This window comes from Talpa europaea (genome assembly GCF_964194135.1).
Source record: "Talpa europaea genome assembly, chromosome: 5".
NCBI classification, from domain to species: Eukaryota; Metazoa; Chordata; class Mammalia; order Eulipotyphla; family Talpidae; genus Talpa; species Talpa europaea.
The window spans coordinates 102,929,644-102,954,009 of record NC_140071.1 but is presented as its reverse complement, the minus strand read 5'-3'; the positions used below and the strand labels follow the sequence as shown (position 1 = coordinate 102,954,009).

Here is a 24,366-nt window from a genome sequence, read left to right as displayed (position 1 = left end):
TAAATGCTGCATTTTGGGGGAAGAGCACAAGTGTAGTATCCAAGAAGCTGTAGATTCTATTGCCGGCACTGCTATTCACACACAGTGTGCCTTTTGATAGATCACTGTGGACTTCAGTTACCGCACCCAAAAAGGGAAAGCTTAGCTAGATGATAATTAACATCCATTTATGCGTGTATGTTATAATTTTAAAGTTTTCTGATGCCAACTCCTAAATTAAATAACTTCCCTATATTAAACTAATGTTTATAGCAATGATCAGGATTGCAAATTTTCAAAAATCATTATCCATCTTTATGGTAGGTCTGCTATAGCAGCAACTGCCAACCTTTTCCTGCGTATGATGCACAACTATCATATAGCAAATACAAAATATATTTTTTTTTCTTTCTACAATTGAACTTATTAATCTACCCATGGTCCTTTTCTTAGTTAATAATATCACCTATGTTCACAGCCACTCAAGATCAACATCTTAAAATCATATTTAGAGTATCACCTGTTTCAGCAGGAAGCTAATGATACATGAATATCAGGGTAATTTGAAGGGTTAATAAAGGCATTATTTACAAAGGTGAAATTAAATTTAGGGAAACAATAGTAGAGAGTGTAGCATCCAGTGCTAGTAACAGTGGGGTAGTTACTGTCCTGTTACAGTGGGGAGAAGAGTACCATAGAGCCCCCAAACCTGCCTGCTCTGAATAGGTTCTGCCATCCACCACATCAAGACAAAACATAGACCTTTAATGGAAAGGAACTTTAATGCAATTGGTGAACAATACAGAAAGACAGAGTATAGTTTTCAAATCAAGTACCCAAAGTTACCCATCCCCTCATGGGTAAAAGTCTACCCAAATGGGATTGGCCTAGAGCAAGGCCCAAAAGCCTGCCACAAGTCCAAAGCACCTTCTGATGTGGATCCATAGAAAAGGATCAGAAATAGCCAGACAAGTTTGGGAGGAAAAGAGAAAAATCAAAATCAAGATTAAAAACTGCCATTGTTAACCTTCCCATGGGCCTCTCACCCATATCTATTTCAACCAGTCCATAACCAAGAAGCAAGTGTAGTTTCTTCACATGTCTCTTTGCTCCATGTGTCTCCTCCAGGTCTCCTTCTTGCTCTCCATCCTGCTTCCTCCTCCTCCAGTCTCCTCTCCAGCTTTTCCTCCCTGCTCAGCCCCACCCTCCTTTGGGTGGGGCAGGGAACATGGAACCTCCCCCTTTCCTGGGCACCACCCTGTTACAGTTCCAGACCCAAATGATGTGGAAAGGGAATGGTTGCGGAAACCCAGAAGAGAAGGTTAGAGAGCCTTTTCATGGAGGTGCTATGAGTTTGGGTTGAGGGTAGCCAGTCTGAGGCTCCTCACAGGGTACAGCTGCAGTAATCTATACTGTGACCTCACTCTCTTCTCTCAGAAGGCACAGGCTAAACCAGGTGGAATCTAGAGACTATGGGAACCCACTGTAGATCACATAAGCCAGCACCTAAGGCAGAAAGCATGGTGGAAAGGAACAGAAAACGGATGTAAATGTGACAAAAAAGATATTTCACTCTTTTGCCTCTCCAGGTTTTTCTTTATTGAATTAAACTCATCACAGGTCCCTTGATTAGCCTGCTGTAATCACTGTCCTTCTTATTTATACTTATGCTCCCCTAGTTTGGTCCTTTACTACCTATGCCTGACCCTGGACTTTGCCCACTTTCATGAAGCCTCAGCATGAGCCTATTAATATGACTATGGAACTCAGGCTTCCAGAGGGCAATATTTCAGGTGGGAAGCAAAGGGCAATGGAAAGAGGGGTTCCGATGGACTATGGAGGATTCTGGGAGTCTTGGGGGTGGGTGTGATAACTACATTTCAAGAGGTTTGAACCTATACCTCTGAATCATGTACAGTGTTTTAAACCATTGTTATCTCAATAACAAAATAATACAATAAAAAATTATTTTTTTTAAAACAAAGTAAGATGAAACCATGCCTTTGCTATCCTGTCTTCAGGAGTTTTATTGTATAGAAGGCATTTTTAGAGAGCCCTAATATTCAGTGGGACATGGTAGGTCTCTACTGACCATGGTAATACTCTACTAACTATCTGCCCTGTTTCCCATTCTTTCTAGAGGGCTGCATCAGTCTGTTATCCCACACAGTTACTGGTCTGTTATATTACCCTCAAGTCTTTCTTTGAAGTCTTTTGACTTCAACATTTCCTGTGGGAACCTCACATCATAATCCTTGATCTCTGTGGCAGATGGCTCAGGGCATTAACATGAAGTGTTCTTCCAGAGTCTTATACCAACAAGTGATGATACACTTGGGATAAAAATGCCATCACTGCATATGTGGTGGCAGAAGAAAGCAGTATCTTAAAGACAAAATAGGATTATGATTAGTAGAATTCATAAAGTTTAGAGTCCTCTGAATTAGGCAAAGGGATTGGTGCTTTAATACAGTCAAATTTGTTGTGGCCAGCTGATGTATATAATTGGCATGAAAAGGCCTTATAGTGTTTATAGTGTTGCTTAATTTCCCGTTTTTCTCCCTCTTAGAGTAAGTAACATTTCTAACCCTCATGTGAATTGATATAATGATAAGATTCTTTTTAAAAAATAAACCTCCTCGTTTTATTATGGTCATTTAAATTAATAAAATCAATAAATTCTAGGTAACACTAACAGCTATGATACCTTCTATGCTTTATTTAGATGACATTTGAACAGCTATTCTTTAATTTTTCTTTTAAAAAGTAGTATATTCTATATTTTATAATTAGTGTATTAAAAATTATTGTCTCTAATATGTGTTTTATACAATAGTAGGGATACAAAGTAAATAATTTATGGGCCTGGCACATAGTTGGGGCTGTATGTATTTGTCGAATAAGCTAGAGTTTGGGGTTTTCAAAGGAGTGACTCTTTTTGATCTTTCTGCCCCATTTACACTAATTCTGTCTTGTAGGGTCACAAGTTGGTGTTTCTTGGGGGTGTAAGTTGATGGTGGTCTTTGAGGAAGCAGCTTTGTGAATGAGGAAAAATACATGGCTTCAGGAATTTCAATGAAAATATAATGAGCATTTTTAGCTAGGTGATACTTTTAGCTTTTATCCATGTAAAACACAATAAAATCTGGAATTCCACAATTAGCTATATTTTTGGAAACAATTCTTGGTGGACATTTTGGCATTTGACAATTCTATTAAAGTTGGATGTGTTTAGTTTGTAAAGGGCTCTTTACAAGAATCAGATGATGTCCCTGTTCTGTTTTATTTTTCTCTCAGAAACATTCTTGGAGAATGGTTAAAACTGTCAAACTAAAACAAATAATATATCAAAAAATGAGTAAGAAATAATGGGCATGTATTCAGTGTCTCATTCTAGTGTCAATGATATTGGGTGACACTCGACTGGTTCTTGCAGAAACATGAGACCTCATCTTGTCATTGAAACTTATTCAGAAAATGACTTTGCTGTTAGTGAAGTGGAGTCAGATTTTCAAATTTTTATGCTATTTTATACCAAAGAAAGTAAATTTTAAAGTCAAATTGTTTTTATTCAAAGATCATTTTCCATATTCTATTTTCATAAGAATGACAAAAGAATCTTTAGCTGTAAATACAACTTGATCCATGAAACATTTAACAAAGATGACAAATTATTCATTTCTTACGGACTTTTGACAGAAATATAAGTCAGCATGAATTGAACCTTAAGAAAACTAAGATTGGAAGCACTGATTGACCAGTGTTTTGTGAATACTTTTAATGGTAGAGAGGACATCTATAGACAGAAATAATTTTGACCATGATAACGTCTTGGTCCTGTACATTTTCAGCACATCTGTCCATCAGAGAAAAGCCACTAACATTGAAATGCATGGTCCCCTACTTAATTTCCAGACTGTCTAATGTATTTATATAACTTTGCTAATCATTTAAAAAGATTGTTATTTTTGTGCCCTCACATTGTGCCCTCATATAAATGATAAAAACCATCTTGCAATTTAAGCCCCAGAGCCCTTTAACATAATGGTTAGAAGAAGAGATGGATATAGCCATGAAGACCCTATTAGAGGATCAAGTAATTTTGATAAATGGGCCTTAATCATTGAATTTTAGTTTCAGGACTTTGAATATGATCTAGTCCAACGTTTCCTCTTAATTACTGACAAGTGTCATGTGCCAGCTGCCTGAATGCTTACCGCAGCAGGTGCTTCTTAACTCCAAAGGCATTTCTGAGGATACACAAACCTGCTTTTCCACAACCCCTGTTTGGGGTCTGCTCTTGCCATTCAAAGCTACACAGAGCAAATCTAGTGTTTCTTTTCTATAATAGTCTTCACATGCTTGAAGACAGTTTCTCCATACAACTTCTTAAGGCCTACCAGCATTTTTTTTTCTTGGGAGTATGTTTTGTGTTCCCATTCCTGGTTTCCCTTTTCTGGATTGTCTCCAGATTTTCAGTTTCAACTTAGAATACAGTGACCAGATTGGAACACAGTGCTTCCGATGTGATTTGATCATTTGTTTCTAGTATATAACACATTTTGCTCTTTGTTTTAGTTTTAGTTTTGAGATAGGATGGAGGAAGAGGCCTGTGATTGCTGCAGTCTCCTCAGCATCTCTGCTGAACCATTTCATTAGACCTATGTTCTCCCTTTAGTCCCATGCTTGCAAACGAAAAGGTTTTTTGGTAGCCTTCCATTAGTAAGCTCTAAACCCTACCCAGATTAACCGCCCAATCCATTTCCCTTCTTTCACCTCAAACTTTAGAACTTATGTCATAAAAATTCTGGCTGCAATATAAATCAGACATCTCTTTTATTGAATTCAAATTATATTGACTATCATTGATTCTAAATACAGCGTATGGTGATTGTTGATATGCTGACATTAATGCCTATTTTGTTTATGACACTTTATAGCACTGGCTACTAGGGAGTCAAATTTCAAACTTCTTAGGGTACTTTGTGCCATTTTGTGATTTCCAAGAGACATATTTGGATTCTTTCTCATCCAGAATAAATAGTTTTTTACACTGTTGTTTAGCATTTTCCAACCACCATGGTCATTAGAGAAATTGAAATCATGAATTAATATTTATTGAGAACCCACAGGGTGCCTGCTGCTGTACTTGTCTCCTTTTAACAGCTCTATCCATTGAAAACCGCTCTGCAGGCTCATAACCTTTCCCCCAGTTAATTTAGGAGCAGCTGCAAACCTCACAAAGTGAAAACCAAATGTCCTCTGGGGTTCAGGGGAACCAAATCCATTTTTTCCCTGTAAATTAATTAGCTTCTCACAGTTGGTGTCTCTATGATTATGACTCTTCATAATTAATATAGTATCATCCTTCATAAAGAGTATGTTTCTAATAGATTTATTAGGTTGTTTTTGCCTAAGAACAAGAAAATAGTGTATGGTTATTTGAATTTCCCTTCCCATTCACTTAATTTTTTCTTTGCTTTGGTAGTTTAAATATTTAAGCTGTTTGCTTCTTATTAGATTGAGATAGTTTGTCATTAATTCTTCAGAGAATGGAAATATTTTCTGTTCTTCATTTTATAGGTAAAAATACTAAACAAAAAATAAAAGGATTCGAAACTAGACTGATAGAAAGGGGAAATCTCAGTTGAGGTCTGGTTTCCTTCTCATTCATGAGTGGAGGCAGGAATTAGCCTGTGTTGTAGCACATTGTGTAACATTGAAAAAACCCCAAAATTTTAAAATGTCAAGCTCTTGCTATATGGGTTAGCAAGAGGTATTTCTTAGTAGGTATTTCTCTTAGAAGGTGATAGTTTTTATTGCTAGCATACTGAAGTTTGAGCTGGAGAGACTTAGTGTTGGTTGGATGGACATCTGCGAGTTCCGGTGTTTGTCTAAGTGAGATTTGACATCCCTGAATCCACAGGATTGGGTATGGAATCTTACAGAACAGGTTTTCTCATGAGAACTTTGGCACTTCTACTTCTAATCACCATCAGTAGTAGCTAGTCAGGAATTAGAAAATGGGGGTTTCTAATTTTATTTATTTTTGTCTTTCAGAAAGGAGGGTTACTTAGGAATCTTTCAAAGAGATTGACTTTGATGAAAATGAAAGCTAAACAAAAAACTAAAAGGAAATTTATTATGTGTTTCTTTTTCTAAATATGTTTGGAAATATGAGCAGGGCCTAAAGAGAACAGTTTTTGTCTTCTTAAAGTGAGACTCAAAGCTCCTGTACACAGGTCCTAGAATGTACCTAGTAGGCTGAAGGATTCAGTGCTGGAAACCATTAGGTACTTTTTGGTTCTACTATCCATTTTGACTAGATCAGGTTAAAGTTTAATTTTAGTATAAGGCAAGTTTTGAGTAGCCTATTAAAATAGCACCCCTACCTACACTCTCTAATTAGAGGATTTAGAGTTGAATGCAAAAGTGTTCTGGAAAAAAATCAATTTCCTAACTATGAAGTTTAAACTGGATCCAATGTCATGGAAGTGAATGTCTTAACAATAAATACTCTCCAGAAGTGATTTCTGCTGTAACTGAACTGCATTGTACAATTTAAGGGGAAGGAAAGGGAAATTGAAGTGAGAATTTTATATAGAACATATCACCTTGGCTGTGATTTTTTTAAATGAAGTTAACTAATATTGCCAATGGAGTTGCTTTCCTCCCCCAAAATTTTCAGAACTCTAATTCTGAAATTTATTATCATTTGTCCTTTTAGATACTTCTATATCTATAGTATAAGAGTGTCACACTTGACAAGAATACCATTGCCTGATGATTATTCCAAATTTATGTACATCCTCTCTACCTTTCCATTTATTTATATTAGTTTCAGTTTCCCATATGTTCAGTATCAAATTGTTGCAAACATGGTGGCTTAAAAACAAAGTCTGAAGATGTAGAATCTGATGTGTGTCTTCTTGGGCTAAAATCAAGGTTTTGTCAAGGTTGCAATTCTTCTGAAGACTGGGGAAAAAATGTTACTTTGCCTTTTCATACCTTTGGAGGCAATTTGCTCTGTTCTTTTGTTTATGTTCCTTTCTTTCCATCTTCAAAGCCAACAATGGCCAGTTGAATCTTTCTCACCTTACATCCCTCTGATGCTAACTCTCCTATCCCCTTCTTCCATTTATAAGGGCCCTTGTGACTATATTGGGCCCATCTAAATGAGCCCAGATCATTTCCCCAATCTCAGGGTCAGCTGATTAGCAACCCTGATTTTATTGCAACCTTAATTCTCCCTTGTCATGTAACATTCTAGATATTAAAACATGGCATCTATAGAGGGAGATTAGTCTTCCTAGCTTATTAGCTGACCTAAATTTTAACATGATTAACCTAGATGATACATTGACAGAAGGGGTGGGAGTCATGTGTAGAATCAGGAAGATGAGATAGGAAGCTAATGCAGGAAACTGTGTTATCAAGTGGCTTAGACAAGGGTGGTAATAGCAATGGATTTGGTGAGAAGTGACAGGATACTGGATATATTTGAAAGGTCGTTCACTGACATGTTAGATGTGGGAAATGAGAGAAGAAGAGTCACATGGATGGCTGCAAGTTTTCTACCAAGTTATAGATAAAAATAATTTGCCATTGAAAGAGCAGGGTTAGAGAGTCAATGGTGGGGTGGGTTAGGCCAGAACAAAAAGGGAGTTAAAATATTTAGTTTATGACATGTTGTTTTATGTTTATTTAAGTAATCCAGTGGAGGTATCAGGCAGTTATATATGATTCTGGAATTTAGAGGAATAATCAATTTTGGAAATAGAGGTTTTATATTCTTCAGTATGTAAATGTAATTTTTAAGCCATTAGACTTAATGAAATCACTTATGGAGAGAATATAGATAGAAAAGCAATCCAGGGCCTCCCCTGGTGGCCCAGGCGGTTGAGCACCGTGCTGTGAAGCTGTCCGCAGCCTCTGCAGTGCTGGTTCAATCCCGGCCTGCTGGCAAGGGTCTCACATGGCGTGGCAGACCTCTCCTGTCTCGCCTGCTGCTCCCCTCAGCAGTGTATTTCGTCAGTCTGCCTGTTCTGCTCCCCGCTCTGTCTCTGGTGAATCCTCTCACCCTCCCGCGCATCTGGCCTGTACCGCGGTTCTTGTGTAAATAAATAAATATATCTTTTTTTTTTTTTTTTAAAAAAAGCAATCCAAGGTCTGAATTGTGGTACACTTCAACCTTAAGAGTTTGGAGGAATTAAGAGAGATTAGCAAACACTAAAAAGGAATAACCAGTGAAGTAGGATGAAAACAAGGTCTAATACGTCAGATTTCCACAGTGTATTCTGAATGTCAAAGTATACCTGAACCAGAACGTGATAGCTGGTATATTTCCAGCCATTTGTTTTTGAAAAACTGAACAATCACACTGGCTGACTGGACTGTTAACATACAAATATCCTGCTATCAGAATTGAGTCTATATTCGTTGGTAGTTTTGTGTTTAAAAACTATCCATATAATGTGTTTTATGAAGTTTAATTGGAAACTTGTGAGAATATCTATTAATGCCATCCGAAAGGTTATGTATTTATGTAGATCAGTAGGAAACAGTAGAGTTCAGAGTGATGCAAGAAATTCAGTTGCCTCATTGATGTACAGATGTTAGAATTTTAGGAGATTGGACAATTTTGTATTCTTTTGAGTATCCTCAATGGTAGCAAATGACTGCCTTTTTGAGTGTGAATTTAACTTTTTTTGGTGGAAAACAATTTTCTTTTTTTATTAATTTTTAAAAATTTTTTACATCATTAGTTCATTTTCAAACAATATTTGCTTCCCTCCACCCCCTCAGGTGTAGACCCCATAGAGTTTCTTTCACTAATGCACCATCACCTCAATCCTCTGTGCTTCTCCCTCTCTCCCTCTGATCCCTCTCCCTCCTCCTCCTCTGCAGTATGTCTCTGATTTATAATTGTCTGTTTTTGCTTTGTTGTGTTTTGTACTGTTATTATTTTACACTGATGTCTTATTTGGTTCCCCTATATTCCTGCTATAAGTGAAACCATCCAATATTTTTCTTTTTCTTCTGGCTTGTTTCACTGAGCATAATTTCTTCTAGCTCCATCCACGTTGCTGAGAATGGCATGAGTTTATCTTTTTGATTGCTGAATAATACTCCACTGTGTATATAAGCCACATCTTCTTGATCTAATTATCTATTTTTGGGCATTTGGATTGTTTCCAGGTTTTACCTATTGTAAAGAGTGCTGCAGTAAACATAGGTGTACAGGTGTTCTTTTGAATCAATGTTTTTGTGTCCTTTGGGTAGATCCCTAGGAGTGGAATTGCCAGATCGTATGGTAGCTTCATTTTTAGTAGACTGAGGAACCTCCAGACAGCTTTCCAGGGTGGTTGGACCAGTTTGCACTCCCACCAGCAATATAGGAGAGTTCCTTTTTAACCACATCCTCACCAACATTTGTTGTTGTTTGTTTTTTTGATATGTGCCATTCTTACTGGTGTAAGGTGGTATCTCAATGTGGTTTTGATTTGCCTTTCCCTGATTATTTGGGATGTTGAACATTTTTTTCATATGCCTGTTAGCCATTTGCATTTCCTTTTTGGAGAAATGCCTTTTTGAGTATGAATTTAACTTTTAAAAATACTCATAGTCATTCATATATTATAGGGTACAGTGAAAATTGGTAGTTCTAGAAGGTATGTCAGAAACCTTACCTTTTTATTTGTGCACATTGATATATAATTCTACTGACAGGAATTTATTCTAATGAGCATTAGATGTATGCAAGGAATGTTTGTGGTATTATAGTAAAAATTTGGAAGAAATCCAAACAACAGTGAATTAAAAAGTAGATTTGGAACAACCACTCAGTTTGTACAAGGAGTCATTAATGCTTACTATTTTTCAAAACCTCTAATGAGGTAGAAAAAGTAGAAAAAGAGCAAAGTATTAAACGGCATGTGAAAAACTCCATAGATACACACACAAACACACACACACACACACACGAATGTATTTGAAAATGTAAAACATTTATTCCAAGGCAGTAGAATTGAGGACATTTTTATCTGTTTTTCTTTTAATGTTTGATAATATACTTTGAAGCAAGAAAAAATTTCAAAGAAGTGAGAGATTATAGATCCTTTACGCATGTGTCTGGTGATTAATGTGGGTGGCCAAATGGGTTTTGCTCAGTAATAAAAGTATTAAAGCCATTGTAAAATTATTTGAAATAATAACATCATTGAAGTAAGTGAAGACTTTCTCAGCAAGAGTAACTTGGAAAACAGCAGTAATTTGGATTTGGAAGTTTTGAAATTTTTTTGATAATGGTGGAGACTATACTTTAGATTGAAATGTAATTAATCTTTTTCTGTTGCTGTACTCCCTCCCCACCTTGGTCCTACATCTACTTCTCCCTTCCCCCGCAAGATCCCTCCATTCTTTAGTCACTTTTCCAGGGCTAGTTTTAAGTTTGGTGTTATCTGTTCCTGTGATTAGTTTCTTTATAGTCTCATTATAAATGATACCATCTGGTTTTTGTCTTCCTCCTTCTGATTTACTTCACTTATCATATAGATTGAAATATAATTGATACAGTAAAGTGCACTGATCATAAGTATATCATTCAATTAGTTTTTTAAAATTATATACTTTTGAATAACCAACACTTAAAATAGAGCTAGTATGTGTATGTAAATATATCATTGTTTTATTTAGATATTTCCATCCTCAAATAATTCCTTAAAGTAATTTAGAGTTTTCTGGGTGTTTTGCTAGTTCTTAGGGTCATATGTCTTGATGTCACTATTTCATGGTTTAGTCAGGAGCACCATTTGTGTACCGCCTCAACAGTAATGTCCAATTTGCTGTGTTGGTTTTTCAGTGCTCACTTTATGGAAGGCAGAGAATGCCTCCTGTCCTCACGTAAGAAGCAGCAGTTCCCAGATGCCTAGTAGTGATTCCAATGAAGTAGTTCTTTCTAGCAGGGCCAGAGGTACAGGCTTTATGAAATTCCTACCGAAGAGTGTAAAATTGGATCCATTTGTTACTTTCTACTTTCCTTCTTATTTATGGGGATGGATGAGAGCAGAAAAACTGTCTTTATTGTGACTGTTCCCCCTTTTTGAACAATTTCTGGGATACTGCTTTGTCAATATGTTGAATTGACTGGAGAAGGATTAGAAGGGTGATAAGTAAGAGATAACTTCTTTTTTGCCATAACCTCTGGTCTCGCAGCAATTTATGATCAAAGAGATTGCTGTAACATTGTAATGTGTTCCTGAAACTACCTCATATGACCATCTTTCACCAAGCCATCCTGAACTGCCTCTGTCAACACTTGTACAAAACTCAAGAAATGGGGGTTTCTTCCAGTATTGAGCCATGGGAAATATTCTTTTTTCAGATACTTCCAACCAAAATTAACTCTGAATGGCAGTTCTATATTATTACTGGGCTTTTATTTCTTAGTTCTTAGAACTAAAGATTCCTTTGAAAGACCTCCTGGCAGATTAGTTACTTATTCCAGTAGTTTCTGTAGCAAAAGAAGCCTTGTGAAACTTGAAATAATAGCTATCATATATTAGAGTTTCTTATGTTCCAGGTATAATGTTGAACACTTTCATGGTTCAGTTTATATTATGATTCTTATAACAAAACCCATTAAGTTGTAGAGATTATTTTGGCTACATTTTGCAGATGAATTCATTGAAACTAAGAAAGGATAAGTATTTAAGGAGGAAGCAATGGTGCCAATTCTCAAACCATAGGTTACCTGATTATGGGAACACTGCTTCTAGCCCCTGTATTTTCTCCCCAAGTTAATCCTCCAATCTCTTTGGACTTGAAATTATTGTGTATGATTGGTGGTGTCTTTTCTGTAAAGTGTCTAGTAGCTGGCTTTCTGCTTCTGTGTATACTTCTCAAGAAAGGTAAACCACTGAACCTAACCCTTCCAGTGTAAAAGGAATTCCCAGTTAAAAGGGCCATTTTTGATCTTGTGCAGTCAGTCCCAAGACTTTTGAGAATTGAGAATTGAGCATTACTATGGCCTTTAGCATTCCCACATTGCCAAGTAATTTCCATTTTTTCATTTCCATTTCCGGCGCACACACGACTCCAGGAGCCCCATCGCTTGTTAGAGAACCCCTGTGTCCCGAGAACAGTGCAGCATTCAGCCCATCACTGGTCTCTCCTCCTTCATTCAGCACTGCCAGATGCCTGAATGCTCATGCTGAAATAACTTGATAACTGCTGAATCAACCCTGATCTTGTTTAAAAGCAGGCTTCATTGTGTATGGCTTGGATATGGGCTTCCTGAAGACATGGAATATGTCTGTTTTGTTCTCTGTGGCATTTATAGCACCAAGTATTAGGTCCTGAGTGAGTTCTTGCTGAATTATCAGATTTAGCACTACCATTTGTTCATCCCTTATGGGGAAATGTGGGGCTCTAGTAATACCCTCAGGCCATTGCCACTAGACACCTGAGAACTGCCAGACAACTAAACAGTCCCATGTCCTGCTACTGACTCAGAAACAGCCATTATTCACCTGCTCCATGGGGAAGGTTTGGTTTTATGCTGCATCCCATAGAGCTCAGCTCTTGTCCGGACCAGAGGCAGGTACTTAACAAAAATCTGAGAATTATCAAATAATGGGAACCATACTTAAGAAGTGGTAGAGAAGAGAAACATCACATATAGAAGATTCTAAGCACTAGGCTAGAGTGAAAAATGTTTTCCTTGACAATTTAGTGAAGCTGTCACATTTCCATCTTCCATCACTTGATGTTCCTCTGAGGTCTTGAGTCCTGGAACATGAAACCCTTTCCTGCTAGGTTCTTGATGCTTTCAGTTATTTATGGAATTTATCTTGCTCCTAATTACAACACTACCTTCTAAATAATAAAAAGAATTCTGCATATTTATGCATATGTTTACAATATGCCTTCAGATTTTACTTTTATCTGGATATCATTTGTTCTGTGTATAGGATAACACAGACTTCTGGGCTATAATGTCTTTGACTGTGAGAGAGAGAGGGAGAGGGAAAGGGAGGGAGGGAATGTGAGAATTAGATTATTTCTGGGCATAATCTAAGTAAATGATGTGAAAGTAATTTTAAAAACCTTTGTAATATAACTCCTGCAATTTTATGATAAAACTGTTACTATAATTGTTAGCAAATAATGAATTCTTCATTCAGTTCAAACACAGGCAAATATGATAAATTTTTGTTTTCGTTTTTTGCAGGCAAGAAAACTGATCAGTGACTTTGCCATTATTTTGTCCATTCTCATCTTTTGTGTAATAGATGCTTTGGTAGGTGTGGATACTCCAAAACTAATAGTGCCAAGTGAGTTCAAGGTAAGTGAACTTCCTTCCATCTTTTGGACATTCCTGGAAGCATTTGATCCTTTCTTCTGTTCTAGTTTATCATCAGTCTCTCTTTGAGTTAGTTTTGTACAATTATCTATTTCTTTAATTTAAAAAAAATCCCTTGCTAGGCATATATATATATATATAATATATATATATTATTTTTATTGAATTTATATGCCTAAGATTAAATACACAGTTCCCATTATTATGATTTTTAGTAGAAATACCTTTAATAACATCACAAACTCTGATTTATATTTTTAGAGCCTTTTAAGATATTTAAAATATTTTCATACAGACTTCACCTTGATTCATATAATTATAGAATGCAATATAGCTATCATACTAATTATGAGCTTAAGATTGAAGTTCATTAAAATAAGATAAAATGCTGGAAGATTACAGAATGAACCCAATGCTCTTTGACTGCTACCAAACTATTTGCCATATTTATACACATGTATATTTGTTGTTTTATACATGCATTTACATATAATATGCATTTTAATTATTACCAAAGAGGGATAGTATTACTCATTTTATAAACCTGTTGGCATAAGCAGACCTAATATGTAAAATTTACATTTCAGCCATTCTTAGATATCCCTACTTAATTTTGTATTGTAAGTATTTCACTCATTTTCTGGACTAATTCTAACTCCCTCCATCACTGAGATTTGCACTTGATAAAAAAAAATTTCACTGCAAATTTCACATAATATCTTAATAAGGAAGGGATCTCTGTTATAGCAAACAATATTTTTGGCATTTTCTCTTCCATCATGTATTCATTAGCAAAGGTAAGTTCTCAGTCATCTAATTACTAATTCACTTAATTCAATATTTATTGAATTTCATGTGAGCCTGGACTTATAGTTTTTGAAATATGTTGATGAGAAAGACAAATTTCCTTCTCTTATGTACTAAACTTACAACCTAGTAAATATAGTTAAATGTGGATAAAGTCAGTGATGAAGTTATGAGCAAAGTGAGACCGAAAGAAGATGGAAATATCTTCATAAAAGGAGTGAGACTTGATGCATAGTGAATGTGTAGAAAATAAATCATTGTGGGCCTCCCCGGTGGCGCAGCGGTTGAGCGCTGGGTTGCGAAGCTGCCCGCGCCCGAGGCGCCGGTTCGATCCCCGGCTGCTCCCCGGCCACCGGAGGAGGGTCCCACATGGCGCGCAGACCTCTCCTGCCGCCCGCTGCTCCCCTCAGCAGTGTACTTCAGTCCTTCTGCCTGCTCTGCTCCCCTCTCTGGCTCTGGTGAATTCTCTCACCCTCCCGTGCTTCTGACTGTACCCAGTTCATGTATAAACAAACAAACAAACAAATAAATAAATAAAGCATGCCTCTATTAAAAAAAAAAATTACTAAAAAAAAAAAGAAAATAAATCATTGATAGAATTCTATTTTAGTTTATTTGCATTGTTTTCGGGAAATGATAAACAATGGTTTTTTTCTGTACTAAAGATGTATGACCTACTGACAGGATAGATGAAAAACTGAAAAAATGACCAGATTTTTCAATTTTCCGTGGTTTTAATCAGTTATTCAAGGTCATTTTTCATTTTTAAAATAGGAAGGACCAGAGTGTTTAAGTAAGTTCAACTGTAACATATAAAATATTTATAACTTTTTCTATATTATGGTATGAAACTATTAAAATTTGGCAGTAGAAATAACTTTGGTATAATTGCTGAAACCCATGAACAAAACACATGGTGATTTTGTGATATTTTGCCTGACTATTGACTGAACGTTGTGTTTGGGTTGTCCTTATGGCCGCCCCTTAAACTTAAATCACTTTCTTCCATCTTTAGTCCTTATTTGAGATCATTCTAACTGCTCAAAATGGCATTCACTTCTTTTCCATTAGCCGGTATTTTTAGTCTCTTTATGAAATGTTGCCTTAAAAATAACCTCCTTTAAGAAAGAAAAATACCAGATGGTTTCACTCATTATGGAACACAGAGAAACAAAACAGTCAGACAAAACTATACCAAAACATATCCTAGAAATCTGACTATAAAATTGAGGCTACCAAAGGGGGTGGGGAAATTGGAGAGCTAACAGCAGAACTATACAGAAGGACTGGGGGTGCCTGGGTAGTGGGTGTGATGTGGTAACATACATCTGAAGAGGTGAGAACCTTTATCTCTGAATCAGACCTACTGTGTTATAAAGAGTGTTACCGCAATTTTTTTTTTTAAAACCTCCTTTAGGAAATTTTTGGTGAATAATCTTTGTCCAACCTATAGGCAAAACTGCTTCTATTGTTTTATATGTTGGTTCTCTGAAGATAAAGTTGTGTCTCTCCCCACTGATTTTTCACCAAGTAGTATGTATGAATACCATTTTGAAAAATATTCTGTCTCTATTTCAAGCCAACAAGTCCCAACCGAGGTTGGTTTGTTCCACCGTTTGGAGGAAACCCCTGGTGGGTGTACCTGGCAGCTGCTATCCCTGCTTTGCTGGTCACCATTCTGATCTTCATGGACCAGCAAATCACAGCTGTGATTGTAAACAGGAAAGAACATAAACTCAAGGTAAATGTTCATAATCATAATTATCATTGCCTTCACCTTTCTTTGTAGGACTTGAAAGTACTAATTGGGACAGTTTGGGGGAGTTATATTATAGCTAATGTTCTTTGAGACCTGGCCGTCATCAGTCACCTTGTGTTAACACATTTCCTTAATGTATTACTTTAAGAAGACCTTATTTAAATCTGAAAAAGTTGTTTTAAATCATACTTCCTTAGCCACCCAAGAGGGCAAAACTGTTTACCGCTCAAGCTACATCCGACTTTAATGTAGTAACTGTCCTAAATGAAGACAACTGGAATGACTTAGTTAATGTATACTGGGTACCTACCATCTGTTAAATCAACTCAGATTTATTTTTAAAGATTATTCAGATAGTCATGGTTATAAGCTCTTGGTAAGCATTCCCATTTTTTTATCTTTAAGTTCTTATCTCAGTATACTAATAACTATAAAGTATAGAGAAAAATGTTTTATTTTGGATGCAGATCCTTAGATGGCCTTTTCCTTGTGAAAACCCTCCGGTACCCTCCTATTTTACTTTTCATTAAACCTGTGATGTAAAATTGCCCATAAAAAAATTGCCTATTGATTTTGCGTTGGTATTTCTTTCCAGAACTATTTTGCTCTCCAGGGAACATTTAACAATGTCTGGGGACATTTTTGGTTGTCACAACTTTGGGGGGAGGGTGCCACAGCATCTAGTGTCTACAGGCCAGAGATATAACTAAATAGGCTATAATACTCAGAGCAGCCACCACTAGCTAAGAATTATTTAAAATCTCAAGCGTTGATTCTGAGAATCTTGTTTTATGTGATCTGGACCCACTGTTTGAATTCTTGAATCATTAATTCCCCTTCAGTCCAGTCACACTAACCTACTATTTGTTCCTTAACACACCAAACTCCTTACCACGCTGGGCCTTTGCATTTCCCCATATTTCTCCTTGAAAAAATATGGTTTAATGAACAGTGATTCAACACCTGTTCTGTCCTAAGACTTCTGTTAAATTAAATAATAAATAAGGTGGAAGCCCCAAATGATTTACAGATTACTAGCTGAAGCCATATGTTGAAGCAAGTAATTTATTGTATCTGTAACATACAACACACAATGTCTAGGTCAAATCCTAGTCTTTGAGATGGAGATGATGGTAAAAATGGAAAAACCTCACCAAACTTCTTCAGGGTAAAGTCATAACTTTGAACCTTTTTTTTTTTTTTCTTACTTTGGGCATTTTTTTTTTATCTTCAACATCTAATACAAGTGTTCTGTACATAGCAGGGAGTCAGTATGCTCAAATGTTTGTGTGTCCTATAAAGTTTGAAAGAGTTTTATTTTCATGAATATAAACCAAGTGAATATTCTATTTTCTGAAACTGGAGTTTATTTTAGCTACAAAGATAGGAAGTAAAACTTTTCTTTCTTTTGCTATTATGTAGCTTTGTTAATACCGAAAAATATCATTTAGGGGTAAGTCCTTATTCCTAAGAGAAACAAAACCTATGGGAGAAAAAGTTTAACCTAACAGTCTGAAGTTTACATATACCACATAGTTGATAACAGAGGGAGCACAGGAGAAGACATACACATGTATTCAATGGCAACATAAACATTCACAGCAGGAACTTCCATGATCCAGACAACAAAGTGGTTTATGTGGACACTGAAAACTGTAATGGAATTCCTCTGTCTATGGGGTTTACATTCAGATGAGGAGATTCAGACTTGTAAATAAATTGTAATGCACTCTATTTTTTAAAAATTGATTTATGCATACAAGAGCTGGGGTATAGGCCAGAGATGCAGGGGGTGAGAGGATTCACCAGAGACAGAGTGGTGAACAGAACAGGCAGATCCACTGAAATACATTACTGATGGGAGCAGCGGGCAAGTTAGGAGAGATCCGCTGCACCATGTGGGTTGCTCCCTGGCCGGCCAGGGAATCAAACTCTTGCTGCAGTGGCTGGCGATAGCTTGATAGCACTGTCTTTAACCCCTGCGCCACCAGGGAGGCACCTGTAATGCACTCTACATAGACATTCAAAGAGGTTTGCAATAGACACCTAAAAGTGCAAGAGAGGAAGTGTGTATGTATGAATGAACCTACAAATACTCTATAGTGATGACATCTGCAGAGGACTTTGAAGAATAAAACACTAATTCAAGAATGGGAGATGAGTTGACATAATTTTCAGTTATCACGGATTTCATAGTGTAACAACTCTGAAAACCCTATCATCCAAGAAAACAAAATTCTTCAGTATATATTTATTGATTCTGTAAATATGGAAATTACTGTGATGGGCCAAATGAGAGTTGGAAAGAGGAAAAAAACATGGTCCTTTGTGCTTGTCTTGAAAATGTTTTCACCCGGAAAGGAAGATGAAAGAATTATACAAAATAACTACTGTGTAAGACATCATGTGACTGGTGCCACAGAGTAATACAAGTATGTCAAGAGCAAAACCAAGAACAACAGAAATCACATTAGGAGGAAACACTACACTGACAAGTATTTGCAGGATCTTAAAGTATGGGGAAGATTTTAATAAGTGGTGGTAATTGAAGAAGCAGAGATGACAATAGAATAACTAAAAAGAAACTTTTAGATTTGAGGAGAAACTAACAGTTCATTTGCTCAGAGCATTGGCTTGTCTGTGGAGAGAACCATTTTAAATTTAGATTAGCACATATCATATCACAAACAACCTTAAATTTCAGGTTATAAGGCAAATGGATGTTCTTCAAGGGGCAAAGGTTAAGGGACCAAGGTATAAAGGTTTAGAAATAGAACTGACATAAGAACAACACTTTGAAGAAATTACTGCTTTTGAATGAATCAAGAGATACTGGCTATTAACTCATGGTTACAGTATTGGAATAGTCTAGACTGAAATGATAACAAGAATAAGGTCGTGATAACAAGAATAAAAAAAAATAAAGAAAGGCAAGGTAGGGACTTTGGAATTACCCAAGAAAACACACTTGAAGTAAGGATTTTATCATATAAGATAACAGATAGATTAGTTGCTACAACCACTTATTATTTATTATTAGATACCTATTCCAGCCATTTCACTCTCCCACGCCCTATTTATAACACTCTTAAAATCACTTTCCTTGTGGGAAGTATGCCTGACTTGCAGGCTGAAGCTCAGCCTCTCTCCTACCTTCTGCTGATGACTCAGGGATGACCTTGGAGGAGCTGTGACCTTGCTGAACTTGGTTTGCTTTTGAGTGCTCTGCAGGAATAATGTGGGACATAACTAACCAAAATAAAGGCCAAAAAAAGCCAAGTGTCTTGGCCTTCCTACATCAATACAGAGCTGTTCAGCAGAGTGGAAAGGTGGATCCCATCCCAAACAGAGCAGTCAGCCAGCCAGTCACTTGAAATGGAGCCAAAGCAAATGCCACCCCAAAACATGCTGCTTTTAATATCACAATGCCTTCATCCTTCCACCATTTCAGGTTCTTTTTTGAATCGATTTCATAGCAGTTGGAGCTCTTTTTAACTTTAGACCGTATCTCTAATTTTCACATTCCACAGCCTGCTTTCCTAAAACAAATGTGAGCAAAACAGATTCCAGAGTGAAAAGCCTTTGATTCATGATGATATGTCCACTGGTATCATTCAATTTGTATCAAAAGACTGGCACTTATTCTGTAACCATTATCATTCAAAGAAATGGTTTCAAATAGGCAGTTCCAAAAGTGATGAAATCTTACTTGTTATAGACTTCACTTCTATTCTACTGAGAATAGAATTTAAAAATTGTGTGCCATTCTTAAATTTGCTACATTAGAAATTCTGACTTTTATTAGTAAGAACACTTAATGAACAAAAAAGGCATTGACTTTCAAAGACATAGAGCAAACTTGGCCAACTACATATCATAGCTAAGAATATTTTCCCAATTTTTTTCCAGAGTGAAATATATTAGTCAACATCCATTTCCAATAATTCAAACAAAATCAACACTGACGCCCCATCCCAGTATAGAATATCTAAAACTCCTCATATGTGGACTATAAAAAAACAAAACAAAGGAATAGATAAAACTAAACCAAAACGAACTCTAGAAATCCAGTTGTTTAATTGAGGCTACCAGAGGGGGGAGGATGGAAGTGGGGGAGCAAAGGGGATGAAGGGGTGCCCAATGACTGTAGTGGAGGATTGTGAATGTTTAGGTGGTAGGTGTGGTCACCTATGTCTAAAAGAGATATGAACCGATATCCCTAAATCATATACAGTTTTTAAACCAATGCTACCTCAACAATAAATGACAAGCCAGCAAACAAATAAAATGCTCAAACTAAATACAAAAAATATCTTATAAACCATGGCTTATCTGCTGGAAAGTAAAAGAAATAACTGGAGACAAAAAAAACAATGGCAAAATTGGGCCTCCCTGGTGGTGCAAGGGGTTAAGACGCAACCTATGAAGCTGTCCACAGCCTCTGCAGCATGTGTTCGATCCCTGGCCAGGGAGCTACCTACATGGAGCAGCAGACCTCTCCCATCTCACCTGCTGCTCCCCTCAGCAGTGTATTTCAGTTGATCTGCCTGTTCTGTCTCCCACTCTGTCTCTGGTGAATCCTCTCACCCCCCCACAGCTCTTACCTGTACTCCAGTTCTTGTGTGTATAAATAAGTAAATCTTAAAAACAAACAAACAAACAAACAATGGCAACAAAACGAGTAAGTCTACAGGGTCCCTAAGTCCAGAAGCCTGGACCTGCCCTGAGAGACTATGGTGGTCCTTGTGGGTTTAAGGCCTAGATTAGAATGACCATCTGAACTGCAGGGACAGAAGACCAAGCTCAGGGCTATGGGGGAAAAAGACAAATTCCATCCAAAATATAACTACAATGCTCTAAGACAGTGTCAACAGGTTTTTAATTGGTCAGCTATATTTTTAAAAGCCTACAAAGACAACAGCAATGCATGTCTTTCTTGATCTTGCCAAGAGAAAAGAAAATCTCCAAAGATATTCCTAACCATAAACCTGCAAGAAGGTTCGCAGCTGGAATTCATATTACCTCTGTGGTCTGGAAGACCTCAAGTAAAAAGTGGAGTGTAAAGTAATCTTGGCCGTCTATGAATTATTTTTTCCACTCCACCCTTAAAATCTATATATCTACTTATATATAGATATATCAATCAAAACTATACTTCATCAAGAGTTCAGACCCAGTGGCCAAGTTAAAGGAATTATAAAGTGCAAAAGAATATGCTAAATGACACACAGAAAAGCAGTCACCAAGAACTAGACTATGGCAAAGTCTTTAGTACTAATGTGGCAGACTTTTATTTTCCAAAAATGACTGGAAAATATGTCCTATCCCACATATTTTTCTGCAGTGTGCAGACTTGCTATTCCTCCACCAGACAGTGGCATCCTTCTTCACTCCTTGAAGAGAGGCTGACCTTGTGACTGCTTTAGCCAATTGAATATGGCAAATAAGGACATTATGCATTGTTGGTTGCAGCTGTAACCATAAAATGGCCTAGCAGTTTCTACTTTTTAATTCTTGGAAGTCAGTTGTCATGTGCAATGGTGAATAACTCAAAATTGTCATGCTATGAGAAGCCTAAGACACAGAGAAAGACCCTGGAGGATGAGATGCTAGTGTGTGTGTGTGTGTGTGTGTGTGTGTGTGTGTGTGTGTGTGTGTGTGTGTAGAACCCTTTGTAGATATCCATCTCAATCATGGCTTCAGGCTACATTAATCTCAGCCACTAATTACAGGAGAGACCTCAAGAAAGCAGTATCCATCCAAGCCCACTAATCCAAAGAAACACAAAAGATAAGTTGTTTTAAGTCACTAAGTTTCATTGGCTTGTTATCTGGCAAAAAATAGAAAAACAGATAACCTGGTTGCCCTCAACAAATAAATTACAAGGGAAAACAGCAGATTGATGGGGAAAATCTATGAACCAGAATTTAAAAAAAATATATATATATATATATATAATATTAAGATAATAATGTCTGAGCTTAATTTGGACCCTGACTTAAATAAATTTTATTTTTCAAGCTTATTATATTTGTGACACACTTGCAAATTTAAACATTAAGGGGAAAGATTTTTTGACAGGAGTGATGTCAAGATGCACAAAGTTAATTATATAATTGTCCCAAAACTTTTATTTATGTTGGTGGTTTTACATAGTTACCTTTGTATTCTTCTTTCTAAAATCCTCATTCCATCCACTTTGGTATTATGTAACACCTTTTTGCTAGCCTCCAAGATATCTAACTCAAACTCGTTTTAATTGACAGGGGCAAGAAAGCATGGCAGTGGCTAACGGTGGCATGCATGACTTTTTCTGCAAAAGCTATTCTTTTTGACCCATTGTTAAAGGCCTGAGTACATCCTTAGGTTATTATAGTTTCCTTGGCAACAGAATTTGAGGCTCCTGCCTATTAACTACCTTATTGGTTACCTCTAATATGGTCCTGAGTGATTTCGTCTAAATAGGGTTTTACATTACATGATATTTCCAGCTGTTGTTGATCTCCCCTTTTATTTTACCCCCCCCCACTATTTCACATTTCTGCCAATTAATGAAATTAATTTTTGAATGACTAAGTAAGAATTTGTATTTACTATTTAGGAGAATATTTACATGACTAGTTGCCACTCATTTTTCAGTAAACAATAATTGAGAATTGACCATGCATTGTGCTCTCAGCTAAGCTGTTCAGGATACAAAGAAAAATGGATGGATATAGTGCAGGTCTCATGTTACTTATGTCTGATGTCAAAGACAGATAAATACACATGCCATTTCAAAACAGTGTGATGAGCGCTGTGATAGAGCAGAGAATAAAGTAATAGACCAGGGAATATAAAGGAGGAGATATAACCAACTGCACTCGCATGTCTCAGACAAACTGAGGCAAGAAAAACTACCAGAAAGGGTGAAGACTGATTTAAATCTTAAGGACAAATGAAGACTGAGCCAAGGGAAGAATAAGGAAGAGTAGAGGTTATCCATTGTGGAGGATGCTGTATGAGCAAAGACACAAAGGGAATTAGTGTATAAGACATATTTGAAGAATTACATGTGGTTGAAAGTGGGGCCTCCCTGGTGGCGCAGGCGGTTGAGCGGCGCACTGTGAAGCTGTCCACAGCATCTGCAGCGCAGGTTCAATCCCAACCGGTGGGCAAGAATTCCACATGGTGCGGCAGACCTCTCCTGTCTTGCCCACTGCTTTCCTCAGCAGTGTGTTTCATCAGTCTGCCTGTTCTGTTCCTTGCTCTGTCTCTGGTAAATCCTCTCACCCTCCCATGCTTCTGGCCTGTACCCTGGTTCTCGCATAAATAAATAAATAAATAAATAAATAAATAAATAAATAAATTCATACATAAATAAATAAATCTTGTATAAATAAATCTTTTAAAAAAAGTGTCTATGACATTGGATCCAAGTAGAGGAGAGGTGAAAGATAATGCTACTGATGTGAAAAGAGGCTAGACCATGAATGGCCTACAGTAAAGTCATAAGGTGTATCCATAGCAGAGGGCAGCAAATCCAGGAGGCTCCATCTTAAGGAGTAGCCAGAATCCAACCATTTCTTGACATCTTCAAAGCAGTGAGTCACTCTGATTTGAGCCATCACTATCTCTTGCATGGATTATGGCAGCAGGGTCTTAACTGGTTTTACTGCCCTTGACCCTCTTTAGTGTGTTCTTGAAATGATAGCCATAGTGTTTAGTACATAAGCAAATCAAAGCACTCATACATTTAAGGCTTCCAGTGACCTCACGTTGGACTCAGTATACAAACCTAAGTTCTTAAAGTTCTCCTTAGTATATGTTACTATGTAAGATACTGCCTAATTTATTCCTATACGGCCTAGATCACTGTTGTCTCAGGTGACTGAAACCTCCAGAAGTATCTATGTTATTCACAAATATGTCTCCAACACCAACCTAATAGTAAATTGGCAATCAGTATTTGTGGAAAGGATGAATCAGTATTTTTGGAAAGGACAACAGTGATATCTACTTTCTTAGTCATTATTGGACAAGTTTATTTCAGCTCCCCCGCACCTTTACCTCCTTTCCCCTACCTTACCACACTCCCAGTTTTTACCCTTATGTCTTCAAAACAACTTATACTGAATGTCCTGGTTTTAAACTATTTGTCTGTCAAGGAGAGTTTCATTCATAGCCAATCCTGCACTGAGTAAATACATGCTTTCTTCCTTGTGTCAGCCACCCTTGACTGTGATGAGTTGAGAACATGGCTCGCCCATGTGTGCAAGTCAGGGACGAGGTTTTGGCATTTCATTGTAAAGAGAGCAGTGTTCTGACTAACTGTAACAGGATCTGAACCATAACAGTCACCAGGTTCCTAGTGTAAATCACATTCTCATTTTCAAAAATCAACTCTTCCATTTCCTCAAATTGGTCATACTCTGGCTTGCGGTGCTGCTGCTCCCATGCTGTGAAAATGGACTGCTCT

The 24,366-nt window shown here is 37.0% G+C and overlaps 1 protein-coding gene across 5 annotated transcripts in view; it reads left to right on the top strand.

Moving 5' to 3' along the window:
* SLC4A4 (solute carrier family 4 member 4) overlaps positions 1-24,366 on the top strand; it is a gene marked incomplete at both ends in the record, with an annotated part of 296,812 nt that overhangs the window by 247,718 nt on the left and 24,728 nt on the right. For all 5 annotated transcript variants that reach the window (XM_084234152.1, XM_084234154.1, XM_084234151.1 and 2 more), the window contains 2 exons: positions 13,211-13,324; positions 15,729-15,890. In XM_084234152.1, coding sequence (XP_084090278.1) covers positions 13,211-13,324; positions 15,729-15,890 — 276 coding nt within the window. The remainder of the gene's footprint in view (positions 1-13,210; positions 13,325-15,728; positions 15,891-24,366) is intronic.